The sequence below is a fragment of the Lontra canadensis genome, unplaced genomic scaffold (genome assembly GCF_010015895.1).
Source record: "Lontra canadensis isolate GAN:19392208 unplaced genomic scaffold, GSC_riverotter_1.0 scaffold109, whole genome shotgun sequence".
In the NCBI taxonomy this organism is placed as follows: domain Eukaryota; kingdom Metazoa; phylum Chordata; class Mammalia; order Carnivora; family Mustelidae; genus Lontra; species Lontra canadensis.
In genome coordinates, this window is record NW_022631103.1 from 6,156,627 (window position 1) to 6,175,370 (window position 18,744).

Genomic DNA, 18,744 nt, shown 5'->3' on the forward strand with positions numbered 1-18,744 from the left:
CTGTTTGACAGTAAACCCGCTCTGCCTTCTCCAAGTCCAAGGCTGTGCATTTGCCTAATTAGTGTCATGTATGTTTTCCTTTTATTTTTTCCAATAAAAAAAGCAGTGGGATGAAAATTGCTTTGATAGATAGCAGGTAACATTGAAGCTATTCCATAGCACTTAACTGTAGTGAATACTGTGTCACCAATTCTGAAATCAATTTAATGTTTAATGCAAATCCATTACATGGTGCTATTACAGGCTGACAAAATGATTTACACCAATGTGACAACTTGGGCTCAATTCACTCTGCTTTCCAACAGTGTAAATGCATAGCAGTGTTTATCTGCATGAGAACTATGCACTAATCTATCTGAAGAAAAAAAAAAAACCTATATCAACTTTGGTATCTACTTTCCGTTTACTTCAATCCTTGCCTTTTTGGTCATTGTTATAATGCCAGCTTTAGGACAGAAAGAATTATAAGAAAACCAGCATAATACCTGATATATTAAAATGTAGTGCCTGTGAAATCTGTATTATATTGCTCTTCTGAAGTAAGATTTTTCTACACCGGTAGCCTTCGCTGTCTGTCAGTCAGGACCTTCTGGTATAGGTGATGTAAAATAACCCTACAATATTAATGCATGCTATTCCATAATGCTTAGTGAACTGTATGAATATTACTCAAAGTTATGTTAGTCTTTTTTTCTGACTTGGTTCTTGTCAGCTAGGTTTAAAGGTATTTCACTGAGAACGCAAATTCTGTCTTTTCTTGATTTCGGCTGTTTTCAGTATTTTGGAGGTATACATTTACTTAAATTCAGTATTACTTGTGTTTTTGTTTTCGTTTTGTTTTTTTGTTTTGTTTTGTTTTCTTTCTCCTAGGGGACAAGCATGGGTGGTTGATTTCAGAAATCAGTCCCTGGCAAGACTTTTGTCTCAAAACGACCGTTTGGGTTTCAAGAACTGTGCTACGAGGACACTCTGAGGACATTTCTAAGCGAGGGACATTTTCCTTAACCCTCGACTGATGCTATGCTGACCCTGAAGCGTTTTCTTAATGGACAATGTTCCGCCAGGTACCCATGCTTGATCCGTCTTCACACCAGACTTCCTCATATTAAAAGAAAAAAATAATGAAAAAAAATCTTTAAGAAATCACATGGCTATTTAGTTTCATGCACAGTTGCAATATTTTCTTCAAAAATAAAACTCTGTACAAACTTTGGGCCCGATTCATAAGAAAAAGGAGTTTGCTATTAACACGGGATTTTTTAAATATACTCTTTTTCGGTCTAAATTTGAAACAACTTGCTTCCCAAATTAAATCAGCTTCATCTCACTTTGTTTTTTCCCCCTATACCAGCACTCATCTGCCTTTTATGCCCCCAGAGGGTTACATAACCAGATGAGGGGAACAGGGAGATGGGGAGTAGGTATCGGAAATGCTCAGAAAGATAGGGGACCACCTGCCATTGAGCGCACCAGAGCGGGGAGGCAGCTGTGTGTGGGGGCAGGACCTCGCCTGTGTGCCAGGCATCCCGAGTTTCACATGTGGGCTCCTTATGCAATTTAATTCAAAAAAAAAAAAACAAAAAACTAATTTCCAGAATGTGTCTGGACCACAGGAATATATATATATTTCTATATATATTTCTATACATGGTGGAAGTGCCACCTTGAGTCCAACCAGAACAACTTCATGGTAGAAAACACTCACCAGGTCATACAATGTGAACTTTTCTATCTCCACAGTGCTTTTAAGGACAAGTAGTGTCCCATGAATTGGTCTCTTTTTCCTGCTGTTCTGCTCCACTTCTCAAAATGACAGAAGCTCTTCCCGCCTTTGATTCTATCTGTTATTCTTATTTTCCATTTTATTTTATTTTTTGAGTAACAGTCTATATAAATCAGCATTTTTTTTTTTTTAACATCTCACCCGAAGGTCATGAGGCCCCACGCTCTGTGTGGGGAGGGAGGATTGAGAGAGCTGCCAGCTTCATTTTTTTTTTTTCTTCCTGGTCTCAGACCAGCCTGTCTGCACTGTGAAGGCATTAGGTGGTGTCACCCCGAGATACTAGACCTAGAGCTGGAGCTTTATCGGGTTCTCGGAGGTCTTCAAGAAAGACTTTTCAAGGCAAATACATGATTCCCCTTCCCTACACCCCTGACCTCTTACGCAGAACAAAGTTAGTTCCCTGGGGACCTTTCCCCACCACCCTTGGCAGTCTGTCCGCTCAAGATACCTCCGGTTTTTTCATTTCAAATTGTGGGGGGAGGGGACTGAACACTTCCCAAGATGAAAAGAGATCTGTTGTGAAACTAAATACCCCCCCGTGTTAATAACTTGGTTTGACATTGGTTTCTATGAGCCGGGCCCCCTGTGCCTCTCGTATACTTGTATTGACTCTCATAGCTACCCTTTTAGTTTTACTGTGTTCTGTGAAAATTTGTAATTGGTTGAGAATCACTGTGGGCGTCCATTCTTATTCAACGAAATCTCCACAGGTTTTTTGAGCTGGTGTGGATTAGTTTAACTCTGTATTCAACCATTAGTGCTACCACCTTCTCACATTACGATACAATTACTGGAAGCAAGTACTGCATTTCCTATGCAACAAAAAAAGGAAAAATAAAAAATTGCTAATGCTCTGGAAATCGTGTCATCATTTGCTTCAAATCACACCCAGGTGGTTGTATTTGAGTGACAGTGAAGGGGATGGATCGGCCTTTCTGCCCCGTGGAGTTTGCATCATTTATCCTTGAAAAATGCCAAGCCCCTTGGCGCCCTTCATGGGGTTCGGGTGGGCGCTGCTGGTTTTCTCAGCGACGTCAACACATGCAGAGCCTAACACTCCCCTCTGCTTCCTGTGTGCCTGATACTGTCCGAAGAGCTTTAGATGTTGTACCGGGACCCAGTCAAGTCAGGAAGAGGGTCCGATAGGTTTGCTAAAAGGAGGCTCTGCCGTGGCCTCGTGATGAGGACCTGTAGGATTATAGCCACCGGCGCTGGAGCTGGGGACACAGAAGGGAAAGTTTGGGCTACCAGAACCTCGGGGCTCCCGGGAGGAACTCCACACAGCTGAGACCTGGATGTGTATGGAGAGGGGTCACCAGGAAGGGGTGGGGGGGTAGGGGGCCCCACATGGGTGGTTACAGACCTCTGAGAGGGCGGGGTGGGGCGGTGAGGGGTGGGTGTGGCGGGTGCTGGCACCGCAGAGGGGAACTCAACCAGCTGTATCAGTATTGCCAAGAAGATGAAGGCGTGGCTGTGCGGGGCACTGAAAGGAGCCGGAGGCCGTTGGTGCATCCATCCTCTGTGCTGTCCCATGTGGACAGGAGCAGAAACCGGAAAGAAGCCCCCTCTTTCCCTGCCCTCCTATTCTGAGACTCCTGGCGGTGTCTTTCAGTGGCTTGATCAAAGCGTAGGCATCTGGGTAGGGAGTATGGAAAACACAGCGAGAGAACTGCCAGCCCCACAGGGTATAGAAAGATGAGCCCGGAGACCAGACCCCGGGAGTAAACATACGGCACAGGCATCTTCATCCGCGTATTCCTCACAGCAGTCTCTGTAGGAACTATTTTTACCCCCATTTATGGATGAGGAAACTGAGGCAGAAAGAGACTCAGTAAGGTACCCAAGGTCATACAAAAACCAAGTGGCAGGGTAGGATTCAAATCTAAGAAGTCTCTTCTAACTTCCATCCTATAATCACTATAATACATCAACTCATTTTTTTTTTTTTAGATTTTATTTATTTGAGAGAGAGAGCATACTAGTGGGAGAGGGACAGAGGAGACATGCAGACTCCCTGTTGAGTACAAAGCCCAACATGGGACTCTATCCCAGGACACTGAGATCATGACCCAAGCTGAAGTCAGATGCTCAACCAATTGAGCCACCCAAGCTCCCCTCAACTCAATTACTTATTCAATAAAAACTGAGTACCCATTATGTGCCAGAGACTATACCAGGGGCTAGGGATAGAAAATAAGTAAAAACTGAGCAACTGTTCTTACGAAGTATACAGTCCAGTGGGCAGAATAAGCACTATCCAAGTAAACACAGCAGCCAAGGTAAGCATGTAGTTGTGATGAGGATTATAAAGGGTATATTATTGCTGTGAAAGCCCATTGAGACTAGTAGGATAGATAGAAGTTCACTAGGCAAAGGGAGCAGGCGGGAAGGAGAATGTTCTGGGCAGAGGACAGCACGTACGTACAAAGAGCCAGTAGCAGGCTGGAGTTGGCACCTTTGAGGGAGGGGAGTAAGGCCTTTTTAGATGAAGGGGTGAAGTGGAGAGGAAATTCAGTTCAAGATGAAGCTTGACATTGAGGTCGGTCAAGATAGTGCAAGGCCTTGCAGGCATATTAGGGAACTTTGTCCTGTCCTCTAAGAGCATCATAAAACATGTCTCAGTCAGACGAGGCTAGATCTATGCTGTGCTCCGCACAAGTCCAAACCCTCAGCGGCTTCCAACAATAAAGGCTTGCGTCTTACTTTGCACGTCTTTCAAAGCGTTGTGTGGGGTCCCAGTGAGACTGTCCCCATTCTAGGACCCAGGGTGCAAAGCAGCAACCATCTCAACCATTGCTGGATGTGTTAGCATGGGGGAGAAGGAGCATGGCAAGGCCAGCCTGGCTTTCAACAGTTCCATCTAGAATGACCCACACCACTTCCACTCATGGTTCATTGGCCAGAGCATGTCCCAAGGCTGTGCCTCGGTCCAACAGGACCAGGAAGGAAACTCTTCCCGCAAGGAAGCCTAGAGAACGCTTTTTTTTTTAAATTTTAATTCCAGTAAAGTTAACATACAGTGTTATACTAGTTTCAAGTGTACGACACAGTGACTCAACCATTCCATTCCTCACCTGGTGCTCATCATGACAGGTGAACTCTTAGTTCCCTTCACCTCTTTTGCCATCCCCCAGGCCGCAACCCCTCTGGGAACCACTGGTTTGTTGGCCAGGAATTTTATAGATTAACTTGAGGAGAGGAGGGAAAGGTGCTGAGTGGAGAAGGTCAGCAAGAGACAGGACAGGATGGTGGCGGACGGTGGCTGGGGCTGTGGGGCCTGCGAAAGAGTGGCCGGGTCAGAGATAGTAATAAGGCTGTTAATAGCTACTGGGTATTGAGCTCTTTAATGTGATTTATCCCATTAAGTTTCATATTTTCTCTCTTATTACTGCAGCTCAAAAAGGTAGAGTCGGTCCTCAAAACACATTTCTGACCAAAGTGAATAGAGCAATTTCACACACACATGGCTTGGGATTTAAGTTTGATGGAATCAGTCATTTTACCTTTCAGTGAGGACTCCAGCCAATAGTAGGCACTTTGGTCTTCATTATTCAGAGTTAAGAAAACGGAATTAAAGTCATTCAATGACTCTTATCGACAGGTCGTATATAGCGTATAGATATAGGGCTTGGGGTGAAGACAATGTAGAGGTCAAAGGCACAGACTCAGGTACAGGACTGCCTGGGCTGAATCTTGGCCGTGCATCTTATTACCTCTGTGGTGTTGGCAAGTGCTTCAGTTTCCCTATTGGTAAGGTGGGAATAATAAAAACGGCCCCTACCTTCCTCATAGGACTGTGCTGGATATTTGTTTCATTGCTGTTCATAAAGGGGTCATTGGTGTGTCCTAGTACATCATAAATTCTGTGTGAGTGCTGTAACTGAGCAATAGATAAGCGGTTCCAAAATATGGAGATGAGGCATTCTTTCGGTGCCTTGATGGCATAAGTCTTCTTCCTTGTCATTTCCAGACCTCTATTTGAATAAACTCTGAAAAAACTTTCATTCCACATCTGCCTCAATGAAGCAGGAAGAGGGAGCTTAAAAAATATAGTTGTAGGTTTGAGGACAGGCACACTTGGGTTTAAATCTTGACATTTGGGGCCTCAGTTTTCCTGTTTGTAAAATGGGAATGAGGAGAGCACCTACCTTACGAGATCATGAAGAAGGCCAAATGAATTAATGTATGTAGAACACCTGACACGGTATCAACCAGATGACAGCTATTATCATTTGCAACCCTGGGTTGGTGCATCCTTAAGAAGAATGCTGACACCTGGGAAGGTAATACATGGTGGAAAGAAGCTCGGGTTTGAAACCAGAGGACTCATGTGTGAGTCCACCATTTATTGGCTGTATGATATTAGTAAGTTATTACACCTCTCTCTGAGTCACTTGAGAGAAAGGCCCAAATGGCTCAGTGAATACAGATGAGGTTGTGTTGGGAAGCACACTTCCAAGCACTGGGCAATAGGCTCAATTGAATAGAACCCAGCTGGAGGGTCCCACCGGGCTCTGGTTCTTATTTCCCTCAACAGTGTTACTGCCAGGGGAATCCACTCTCTTCAGACAGAGAAAGTTGGCCAAGGGAAGTGGTACTAGTCATCATTTTAACCTCTCCAGTTCTGGCTCTTTGGTAAAAGAACATGGCTACATTAGAGCAGTCTTGTTGACGTTTAGGGAGACACAGGGCTTCCCTTGACCTCAGAGGAATGAACTAGCTTCTATTCCTCTCTGAAACACCTAAGCCTATATTCTACGTTTGCTTTCCATCTATCACACTCAGTTTGGATTTCAAGTTCATTAGAGGGAGCCCTAGTAAAACAAAAAGTACACTTATTTATACTGTCATGTATAAAATTTTTTTATTATGGAAAAATACCATGTATGTACAGAATAGAATTGATTAATGAATTCCCATTACACCTCTTACTCATCACTTACAATTAACCCCTATGCCCACTGTACCCCATCCACTTCCTGGCCATCCCGATTGTTTTGAAGCAAATCTCAGGCATCCTATACTTCATCCGTGACTTTTCAGAATACATCTCTAAAAGACAAAGACTTATTAAACATATTCAAAGTACTATTTCATACCCCAAAATATTAACAGTAATTCCTGAATATCACCAAATAACCAATCAATGTTCAAGTATTCCCAACCATCATATGATTTTTTTAATAGCTTTCCAACTAAGAATCCAAATAAAGTTCATACACTAACTGATCTTTATGTATCTTAAGCCTTTAAATCTATAGGGTCCCCTTCCTTCTCTTTTATTTTCCTTGCAATTATTTGCTGAAGAAACTGGGTTCTATGTCCTAAAGAGTTATTCAGGCTCAGTTTTGTGGATTGCATCCCTGTGGCATACATAAGTCCTGTTCTGCCATTAAACTGGAACCATATTCCTGACCTTGGGAGTTGACCCATGGCATATAATCCCAAAACTGCCCTCACACACTGTCATAGGAAGGACCAAGGAATTCACCTTGTGTTTGTGCCCTGACTCTGGAAGCTGGAAGCAAAATAACAGAACCGAAGTGGAAAAGGTTCTGGGAACTGTTCACCAACTCCACCCCTAGCTGGCTTTTTTCGCTTCCAGGAACCATGGGGTCAAGAGAGTGTCTACCCAAATGATGAAGAATACTATCTCCTTTCCTACCTACTGCAGACAACAACAACAACAACAACAAACAAACAAAACAAAACAAAAACACACACGAAAGGAAAGCCAGCTTCCACCTTAAAGGAGAGCAAGATGAATAATTCTGGTCAGTAAAAAGTCTTCTGATCAGATAAAACTCTTTCTGCTCTTGCCTCCTTATTCAATAGGCATCCTCTTCCCTTATGAATACGTGGCTTTGGGGGGCAAAAGAAAGTCCAGGGCAAGGAAAAAGAGCTTCCCCATCAAGCTCTATGGAGCAACTGTGGGGGCCATAAGATCACTTCATCTAGCTCATCTGCTACTTCCACATCCACTTTCATGGACCCTAAACACTGCCCTGAGCCACATTCCTCTCCACGGAAATATAAAATCTCATTCAAAACAAACCAGACCAACATTATTGAGTACCTCCCATGTGCCAGAACTTGGGGCTGGCAAAGGAGATGGATCTGAGATCATTCCAGAAGAGTATAGCATCTAGCAGGGAAAACAGACATGCAAACCAAATCATTGCCCCCATGGCTTTGTAAAAACCAGGAAGACATCATGGGCCAGATAATCTGGGAACCAACTACACCCAAGGGAGAGAGAGCCACGGGGAGGAGATGCACCATCTAGGACTTCAAGGATGAGGAAGAGTTCTAGAGACTGGCGAGAAGACACAAATATCAATAGTCACGATAGTAATAATAACAGCTAGCAGGTACTGAGTGAGCCCTTCACAACACACATTATTCTAAGTGCTTTATAGGCATGAGCACATATAATCCAACCCCAAAGAGAAGTAGTTGTTATTTCCATTTTGCAGATGAAGATATTGAGGCACAGGGAGTTTCAGTAATTTTCCTTACTCATATTAATAACTACCTGTGCGGGGCCCTAACAGTCAGGGGCGTAAGGGGTAGATACATTTCTAAATCACAATTCGTCTGAATGTAAGTCTGATTCACTGTCCTCTTCCCAGTGCCTGGAATAGTGCTAGGCACCTGAAAGTCACTTCGTACTGTGAGAGGATGAGCCACAGTTGTGTCAGCTTTAATTTGCCCTTCCAGATCTACTCTCCCCCACCTTCTCGAAAATGTTATGTGCTCAGGAGGCTGACCTGTGTGGACCATGTCAACGGGCTTCCTTGGCCTGGGGTTTTCAGCTGGAATCAGCCCATCAGAAGCCGTGGCAGTAGATTATGGGGAAGAAGTGATGGCAGGGTATTTACTTCCCTGGCTCCCTCCCCAGGTCCTCTCTGACTGGTGATGTTCCTCAACAGAAGGTCACAGTCCCTCTCAACATGGCTCTCGAGACCTTAATTTCTCCTTCTGTGTTCTGATTAAGAGCTCCCTCCCTTAACCCCTTTAGGCATAAGTATAGTAAGAGCTTTGGGTTACTGCTCTGTCCTTTGTCATTTCTCTACATCTTACCCACACCTTTGTAAATAGCCTCTTTACTAAACCCCTCTCAAATAATTTCAAGTTGAATGTACCATCTGTTTCCCACTGGACCCCTGACTGATAGAGTGGTCACGCCAGCGCAGGCTTCTGGAATCTTCTTTTTCCTCAAATTCCAGCAGAGCCTCAGATTTATTCACCTGATGGATGTCAAAACCATAAATTTTCCCATCTTAGTTTATCCTAGATTCAGATGGCTAGACTCAACCTTCAAAGGTCGCTGAAGTCCATTTCCCTGCCTCTAGCTAGGAATCCCACCTCCCTACCACCACCCCTGACTGCTCCTGTCAGAGGGAAGTATATCTTACTTTGAAGATCTCCAGGTAAGGAGATACCATAACTCATTTTATTGTCTTCATACTCCCAGCCTGATAAATCTCTCTCCTGTCTAACACGAACCCCTCCTGTTACAGGTGAAGCCTATTTCCTTTGTCTGCTCCCCAGCAAGAACTGAACAAAAGATCCTTCATTCTTTGAAAATAGGCATTAAATTGTCTTTACCCTCCTCTAGTTCCAAAGTGCAGATCAATGAAAGCAGATCATCTGCCCATGCAAGTCTCAGGTCATCAACCTAGATGTTCTAGGAAAACACTTCGCCATAACAAACTTTTACAAGGATGAGTTCTAAAAGTTTTGTCAAGGGAGGGGAGGGAAGATGGAGTCCCAGCGTCTGCTGAAAGACCACTGACAGGGTTCCTGACAGGAGTGACAGGGAATTCTTCATCTCCTTTGATATACTTATCCACTTGGCCATTTTTCCCTGCCTGTTATCCTGACCCTGAATTCTGGAGGGTGCTGAGTTGCTGGTAGTTATGGGCTCTGACGGAGCAGCTGCTTTGTAAACAGAAATCCACTGTTAGCCTTCAGGCCTCTACTGCTTCCCTCTGTCAGTCTCCACCCAGCTGGGCTTTCCCTGCACTTGAACTGGGCCAGCTGGGAACCTGGATCAGCAACACACCCCAGGATCTGATAAACCTCAAAGCCCAAAGACCATGGTTTAAAAATAAATTTTACTAACTGAACTGAACCCACGAAGACATAAATGCTGGCTATATTGGTCCTTACTTATTCCTACTTCAATTAGATGCCCAGCCGTGAAACCGTAACGTCAACGCGGAAGTGGGTGCTTGACTTTTGTCATCCCATGTCATCATTCCATTCTCCCAGTGACCCAGCAAGATAGGTGTGATTAGTCCCATTTAATAAGTGATGAAATGATAAGCCCCAGAAAGATTAAAATCACCCAGATAGTGAGCATGAACCACAAGCATTCATCTCTGAGCCCTAAAACCGGAGTCAAATCAATTTAGACAAAGACAAGTGCCAGCAACAAATACTGTGGAATGGTTACACCCCAATAGTGCTCTTACTTGGGACTTGTGGGTGTCTCACAGCCCTTAACTTTTTTCAAAATAGTGAAAGAGAGCTCTGAACCATTTTAGCCCCCCCTTGAGTATGCTAAATTCTTCTTTAACAAGACTTGTTCTTCAGAGTGGGCAGTTAATACAGGAACCATCAAGGAAGCCATTGGTTACCCTGAGCACCATTTCCGGGTAGCTGGGGTCTACAGCGGGCGGAGTGGGGAGCTGGTCTCCTGAGGACATGCAGCACCACTACAAGGCTGAATGGAGTCCTAATCCTCACGAGCTGTAGAAGTTAAGTCAGGGTGAATCCTCAGTCAAATGGCACAGAAAGCTGGGTGTTTGCCAATGCACAGCAAGAGGGAGTCAGAGAGTCACATTCTGTGGCCCGCTGTCCCTTGAGCGACCCAGCCTTGTGTTCTCCTGGGATGGAAAACACACAGGATCTGGATCCAGTTCAGAGACGAGGGGGAGTGCATTGCTAGCAGGCTCAGCAGGTCTGGGGTTGAGTCTCTCCTCTGATTGCCTCAGAGGCGGACTCATCTTAACCATCTCACCTTTGAACCTCAGCACCTCTCATTTGTGAAGTAGGGGTTTCGCAAAGGTGAGAAAAGTTTTTGATAAACAAAGGAAGACCATAAAGTGTTGACCACTGGATTTTAAGGGCTATGAGAAATGGAGCATAAAGTGGTGTCACTGAGTCAGGCTCTGTCTGGGGGAAGGACATCATTAGGGTCTTCATTCCCTCTCCCTCCCATCTAATGACACAGCTCACTCAGTCCAAAAAAACCAAGAATGAGTCCCCTGTTCTTTGTTATATCTGGCTCACTTCTACTGAGATATTAACTGGCCAAGCCCAGTTAATATCCATTAAGTCCCTTCAGAAAGCAGGCATCTCCATTGCTTCCAGACCAACCTGGTCCTGGGGCTCTTGGCTTAGGCTTTGGAGCTGTGATGCATAGAGTCCAGGCCCCTCTGCACCACAGGTAGAACTTCCCCCATCTTACAGTTCTGTGCAAAACACCCAAGTGTAATAGAACAAAAGGTTACCTTGGCCCTTCTACCTCCTCACCTTCCTGCCTTACTGCATTCTTACTGAAAGTGGATTCCCAATAATTAGTTGAGTGGAGGGCTTTTTCCTGGATCCCTACCAAGTTGTTACTTGGCCTTAAAGCACAAAAGATAGTGATGACTCTCTGAGGGAAGGGAGCTCAGATCATGGAGGCTCTGCTAGCTTCTTGGAATGAGCGAATCTAAAATATCTCCCTTATTTCCAGATCTGATGTAATAACGAGAGAAAACTTCAAATTATTATTTCTATAAATTAACCTGCGTTTGTGAAGACCAAATGCCAAGCACTGTGCTATGGGCTTAATTTGCAACTATTATCTCATTGGAATTGAAGATAATAAAATAACCCGTGCATCCAAAGAGATCCCATGTGGGGCACCTGGGTGGCTCAGTGGGTTAAGCCTCTGCCTTCTGCTCAGGTCATGATCTCAGGGTCCTGCGATCGAGCCCCGTGTCAGGCTCTCTGCCCAGCGAGGAGCCTGCTTCTCCCCTCTCTCTGCCCGCCTCTCTGCCTACTTGTGATCTCTGTCTGTTGAATAAATAAATAAAAATCTTAAAAAAAAAAAAAAAAAAAAAAAAAAACAAAGAGATCCCACGGAAGTATCAATGACAAGCTCCCATCTTGTCCCTTGGGGCCAATCATTTCTTGTCATTTTCCCCAGCCCCCAAAGAAACATCCATGGATTATGCTGGAAGTGAACTGATTGCTCTGAACAGGGCCCATTACCAAAGCCAAGACCTCAAAGCTCAAAGAGCACCATCCCTATTGTCTGACTTAACTAATATGTATAGACTTTTGAAGAGACTGAACTATCTTCCTCCCGTGTCCCAGGAAGAAATAGTCAATGGGCTCTGGGAAGGGAGAGGCAGAAACCACGTTAGAAGAGAGAGTAGTGGTGATGAGAGTTTGTCCCCCTTTGTCCTGAAAGGGCGGGGGAGAGGCTTTTGGGGAGGGGGGAGAAGGAAAATAAACACAAGAAAGTCCTAAGGGAAGGGGGAGCGAAATTTTTTGAAAGTGGCACCCCCAGGCTGCCCTGCAGGAGACACAGACACAGGGACAGTAGTCCTCCTGTGCCATCTACAAGAAACCGCCTCCTGGGCCAAAAAGGAGGCACAACAGAGATGCCCATGAATGGGTCATGGGCGTGAGGGAGGAAAAGGTGTCCTCCATGGGACTCACTCATGCAGGGGCTTCCCAGGAACCAGAGGTGCCCCTGAACAGAGCAATCCCTAGGCAGTATCTATGATGGGAGGTGAGACCATGGGGACAGCTGCATCTCTGGCAATGTAAGAACAAGACACAGGAGAGACCGGAACTTGTCCCCCTTTACCCATTTTGCCCCACTGTAGTGGCCCCAGTGCCCCCTGGCATTGGAACAGACTCCAGAGCAGGGGAGAGAAGAAACAAGAAGTGGTTTAGTTTGGTGGCTTTTTTTTTTTTTAATATTTCATTATTTATTTTATTTGAGAGAGGGTACGAGCGGAGAGGGAGAAGCAGACTCCCCACTGAGCAGGGAGTCTGATAGTCTGAGGCAGGGCTTGATTCTGGGTCTCCAGGATCATGACCTGAGCCAAAGGCAGAGGCTTACCTGACTGAGCCACTCAGGTATCCCCCAGAAATGGTTTTAAACTGGACATGAATCTAATAATTGTAAATGTGACACAAATCACTGGCTGGCCTGAATTTACCCAAAGGTGCTTAAATTGAGTTGCCTGATGAAAGACAGCTTGGAAGTTAAGAATCCGAAATAAGTTAACATTTTGTACACACCTGAATGAGGTCTGGGACATCGCAGAACCTTCCAGCTACTAGGAAGCATGAGTCTAGGGAGCCCCAACCCTGAACACAGAGGCTGACTAACTTGGCAGGATGGGAGAAGAAAAAACCCCCAAACTTCTCCTTGTTTCGACTTTCCTGTAGCAGCAAGGACAAACCACAGATTGTATGTGATTGAACTGTCCTGTAAAAATAACAAAGATAATAGCAACAATTATTATCAAAATTGAGAACGATGTGCCAGTCACTTACCAGTGTTATTTTATTGACCTGACACAAACACTGCCCACATCGCACGGGAGGTGGTGGTCTGTGTGGCTCAGGTGGGAGCGGGAGCTCTGCCATGCACTTGTTCTTTCCTAGTAAAGCCTCGTTGCTCATGGTCCCCATCAGCTAAAGAGAGGAGAAAAGGTCACAGCTGGACACCAGTGTGTGCGGGTAAAAGATTCCTAATGTGAGTACGGCCCCATCTCCTTACTCTGCCCGTCTGACAAACAGACCCCTGAACTCTGGCTCCCCGTTGAAACAGAGCACACCAAGGGCCGGGGGCAGGCATGGCGAGCTAGGGTACTAACTAAGGTGCAAAACTGGAGAGGCCAAAACATTAAGTCATGAAGATAAGTAATACTTCAGTGCAAATACATTTTAAATAAAAATGAATGTAAAAATAGTCACAATGAACAAAATATCAACTTGTTTAATGAAGACAGAGTTAGTATTCCTGATTTTTCTTTTTGCTTCAGGCTTCAGTATGGCTCAGCATATCATTGTTACTGATGTTAAAAAGAAGAAAAAAAACTATATTCACAGGCTGCATGATTGTCTATGAGGTAAATCCAGAGAATCCACCAAAAAATTGCCTACCACAAATTTGTTATAAATATAAATCTGTTATAACAAAATACCATAGACTACGTGGCTGAAATAACAGAAATTTATTTCTCACAGTTCTAGAGGCTAAGAAGTCCATGATCAAGGTACCAGCAAGGTCAGTTTCATTCTGAGGTCTCTCATCTTGGCTTGTAGGCAGCCACCTTCTCTCTATGTGCACACATGACCTCTTCTTTGTGCAGCCTTGAGAGAGAGAGAGAGAAGAAGATCCCTGGTGTCTTTTATTGTTATCAGAACACCAATCCCATCATGATAGCCCCAATCTCATGACCTCATTTAACCCTAATCACTGCCCAAACACCCCATCTCCAAACACCATCACATCGGGAATTAGGGTTTCAACATATAAACTGGAGTGGGGGCTGGGGGGGGGGACAAACATTCGGTCCATAAAAGCAGGTTCACAGGATATATGATCAATATACAAAAATCAAGTATATTTCTATGGAATAGTAATGAACAATCAGAATTCAGTTTTTAAAGTACCATTTACTATAGTAATTCCCCCAAAAAACTTAAATATAAATCTAATCAAATATGTTCAGAGTCTCTATGCTGAAAACTAAAAAACACTGAAGAGATCAGATAAAATCTAAATGCAGAGAGACAGCATGCTGTTGGATGGAAAGACTCAATGTTGTTAAAATATTAAATGTCTTCATATTGATCTATAGAGTCAATTTGATCTCAACAAAAATCCCAGCACAAGATTTCATAGATAGCAACAAACTGATTTCAGATTTTTTCATGGAAAGGCAATCTGGCTAGAAAAGGTAAAACAATTTTGAAAGGGAGACAAATAGAAGGTTTCACACTATGTGATTTCAAGGCTATGAAGCTACAGGAAAAAAGACAGCACAGTATTGGCAAAAGAATAGATACAGAGATCAATGGAACAGAACACAGTCTAGAAATAGATTCACACAAATACAGTGAGCTGATTTTTGACAATGGTGCAGAAGCAACTCAGTGAAGAAAGTATAGTCTTTCCACACATGATGCTAGAAGACTGAATATCCACATGCAAAAAATGAGAAGGAGGAGAAAAACCTTAATGTCTACTTTACACTTTGTACAAAATTTAAGTCAAAATGAAATAAAACTAAATGTACAACCTAAATTTATAAAAATTCAGAATAAGATATACTAGAAACTCTTTGCAACCTTGAGTTTTGTGGAGAGTTCTAAAATACAGCAGCAAAAACATGATCCATGGAAAAAAATATATTCATCTTCATTAAAATTAAAATTAAAATATTTTGCTTATCCAAAGACACTGTTAAGAGAAGGAAAAGTAAAGCCACAGACTGGGAAAAATATATTTTTTATTTATTAATCTTTTTTATATCTTTTTAATTTATTGTACACACAGAGAGAGAGTGAGCATGGGCAGTGGGGAAGAGGGAGATGGAGAGAATCTCAAGCAGACTCCCTGCTAAGTGTGGAGCCCGTCCATGATCGTGACCTGAGCCAAAATCAAGAGTCAGATGCTCAACCAACTGAGCCACCCAGAAGGCCTGGTGTGGGGGGAAGCGGGGAGGGGGCGGAGTATATATATATATATATATATATTTTAAGATTTTATTTATTTATTTGACACAGAGAGATCACACATAGGCAGAGAAGCAGGCAGAGAGAGAGGGGGAGGCAGGCTCCCCTGCTGAGCAGAGAGCCGGTTGCGGGCTCGATCCCAGGACCCTGAGATCATGACCTGAGCCGAAGGCAGAGGCTTTAACCCACTGAGCCACCCAGGCACCCCGGGGAATATATTTTTAAAGCATATATCTGACAAGGAACTTATGACCAAAATACATAAACAACTTTCAAAAATCAACAATAATGGGGCGCCTGGGTGGCTCAGTGGGTTAAAGCCTCTGCCTTAGGCTCGGGTCATGATCTCAGGGTCCTGGGATCGAGCCCCACATCGGGCTCTCTGCTCAGCGGGGAGCCTGCTTCCTCCTCTCTCCGCCTGTCTCTCTGCCTTCTTGTGATCTCTGTCAAATAAATAAATAAAAATCTTTTAAAAAAATAGGCAAAAGATTTGAACAAGCATTTCATCAACAAAGAACAGTTAATTTTACTATATGTAAATTGAAAATAAATTTTAAAAAACTTAAGGGATTTAGCTAGCCCATATTCACATAACATATGTGAGCTTTGAATATGTATGTTAGCAAATAAAAAAGGACGAAATCAGTGGACTAAGGATCCAACTCAATAATTAGTTTTAAACCGCTAAATTATGCCCAAAGAAAGTAGAAAGAAGGGAAAGATAAACAGAAAGAAAAATCATGAAAGACAAAGCAAACATGCAATAGAAGTCAACACAGCCGTAAATTGGCACTTTGAAACGAACATTAAAATTGAATACTATGAAGAGAATGACCCATAAAAGGGGAGCTTAGATATACGTCTAACCAATGTCAGGGATGAAAAAGGAGTACGACTATAAAATAATCATTCAAAAATAATATAATAAGAGGGGGCTCCTGGGTGGCTCAGTTGGTTAAGTAACTGCCTTTGGCTCAGGTCATGATCCTGGAGTCCCGGGATCAAGTCCCGCCTCGGGCTCCCAGCTCCATGGGGAGTCTGCTTCTCCCTCTGACCTTCTCCCCTCTCATGCTATCTCTCATTGTCTCTCTCTCAAATAAATAAAATCTTAAAAAAAAATAAGATAAATTCATTGAATTGTTTTATCCCAATGAACTAGAATATATTAGCCAAATGGATACTGGACAAATTCCTTAAAAATCCTATCATTAGAAGAAATTGAAATCTGTACCGTCCTATCAAAATGAAAGATATTAAAAACCTTCCCAAGAAAACTCCTGGCCCTAATGTCTCCAACAGTGATTTCTGTTAAACATATAAGGAAGAAAGGATGCTAATAGTTCATAACTCTTTTAGAAAATAGAAAAAGAGAAACCCATCTAACTATTTCACAGTGATCACAAACCTGACAAGGATATTATGGAAGAAAAAAAGTTACAGGTGATTTTCACACATGAACAAAGATGCAAAAACTTTAAACAAAACCTTAACACAGAATCCAGCTTGAAAGTAAAAAGATATACAGTACAACTGGTCTGGTTTTATTCCCGTAATGCAAGGTTAACTTAGCATCTCAAAATCAAAGTAATTTACTTTATCAACAGAATAAAGGAGGTTTGGTTGGGATAAATCATTGAGCTACAGATTTTTATTTTGTGCACTTATCTGTATTTGTGTTATATTTCATAAGTTAAAAAATATTATAATGAAGACCTTCAAGACAGAGGATGCTACCTTAAAATTCATACATCTTTTACAACGAGAGATACTGGTCAATATGAAATTTTTAAAAGGTAATTGCGGGGCTAAGCTTGCAAGGAAGAAAGAGAAATCCTCCTGTTACTAGAAACAGCAGAAACTGAGAACATAGTAGTAGCATCTAACAAATCTGAGGCAGCCCGGCAGGTGGAGATGGGGGACCTTCATGCCCATACAAGTTCAAGGGCTTGGGTGTTACTGCTCATGCTAGTTTAGGGTTTGCAGGAGATTAGGAACTCAATTTTAAACCACAGATGCATGTAAGACACTGAAGTCTAGGAGGCAGTTTGTTGTGAAATATGGGAAACGCAGGGGAAACAAAGTAACCTAGAGACAGAAACTGGGGAATCTGGCTTGTTGATTGGGTTTTAAAGACTGTCTACAGAGGCATGAACCCCGCAGCACGCTGTGTCTCCCTCCACTGTAGCACTCTCCCCATTAATAATGCATTTTCAACATCTAGATCGTCTTTCCGTCTAAACTCAGGGCAGGAAATATTTCTGTATCCTCAGGGAAAAAAAAAAAAATCCACAAACAAGCTATCAAACAATTGGTGACTGTGGCAAAGGGCGGGAAGCCAGGGGTGGCATCAGGCTCTAGGACTGGTGGAAAAGCAGGTGAACCTAGGAAATCGGGCCAGATATGCTAAGGGAGAGACAGGCCCTTGCAAGAGCCAGCTGGGGGGCCTCTGAGGAAGGAGGGATACAAGGAACTTGGAGGCAGCTTCAGAGAAGAGGAGGTTGGTATCACCAGGGTCCAAGACAGCCCTCTTGCTTCCAGGGTCTGGTTCCCAGGAGGTACAGCTGGAGCAATGGATGGTTAGGACAGTCCCTCCACCTCCTACCACCCCAGCCTCCAGAACTCTGGCCCTGTGTGCCCATGGAAGGTGTGAGATCAACAATCCCAGCGAGCCCTAAGGGAGGACCCAAAATCCTGCCTCTTTTCTCATCGGAGCTGCTGCATCTTCTCTCCTGGAGCAAATCAGGGAGTCTCTGCACCATGAGTCTGTAAATCTGGGCTTTCAAATGCTTTGGGCCACCTCTCTCCCAGTCTGTGAAAGATGGCTTAACAGCTCTCTTTCCAGAAGCAAACAACCGCTGACTGATGAAAGAAACATCACGGCAAGCAGAGCCCTTCCCCGTGCCAGGTGCTCGCTACAAGAGCTATTGCCTGGCTTACCCTCCCTTCTGAATGGCATTTGGTATCATTGCCAAGTCATCCTGAGGAGCACTTAGACGCACACCTGGACATCTGGGAGCAGGCAGGGTGGGGGGCGGCGGGGGTGGGGTGGGGAGTGGTGGAGTGGGGAGGGAGGGGCACACACCAGGCTCACCTTCCAAAGGCTGCTTCTTGATTATCTACTTACTTTTCATTTGCATGGAGGCCAAAGCACCATCAGAAAATCTTCCAAGCCCGACTCTTAGAAATTGAAAGGAGAATCA

At 43.8% G+C, this 18,744-nt stretch overlaps 1 protein-coding gene across 1 annotated transcript; it reads right to left on the reverse strand.

Moving 5' to 3' along the window:
* Positions 1-2,881: 2,881 nt before the first annotated feature.
* LOC116856409 lies at positions 2,882-18,710 on the reverse strand. Its single transcript, XM_032839776.1, has 6 exons — positions 18,669-18,710; positions 14,049-14,176; positions 13,355-13,495; positions 13,097-13,240; positions 5,937-6,058; positions 2,882-3,266 (listed from the first exon to the last, which is right to left on the reverse strand). Exons 1-6 carry the CDS (start codon positions 18,679-18,681, stop codon positions 2,882-2,884), a joined length of 933 nt encoding a protein of 310 aa, XP_032695667.1. The 5' UTR covers positions 18,682-18,710.
* Positions 18,711-18,744: the final 34 nt, after the last annotated feature.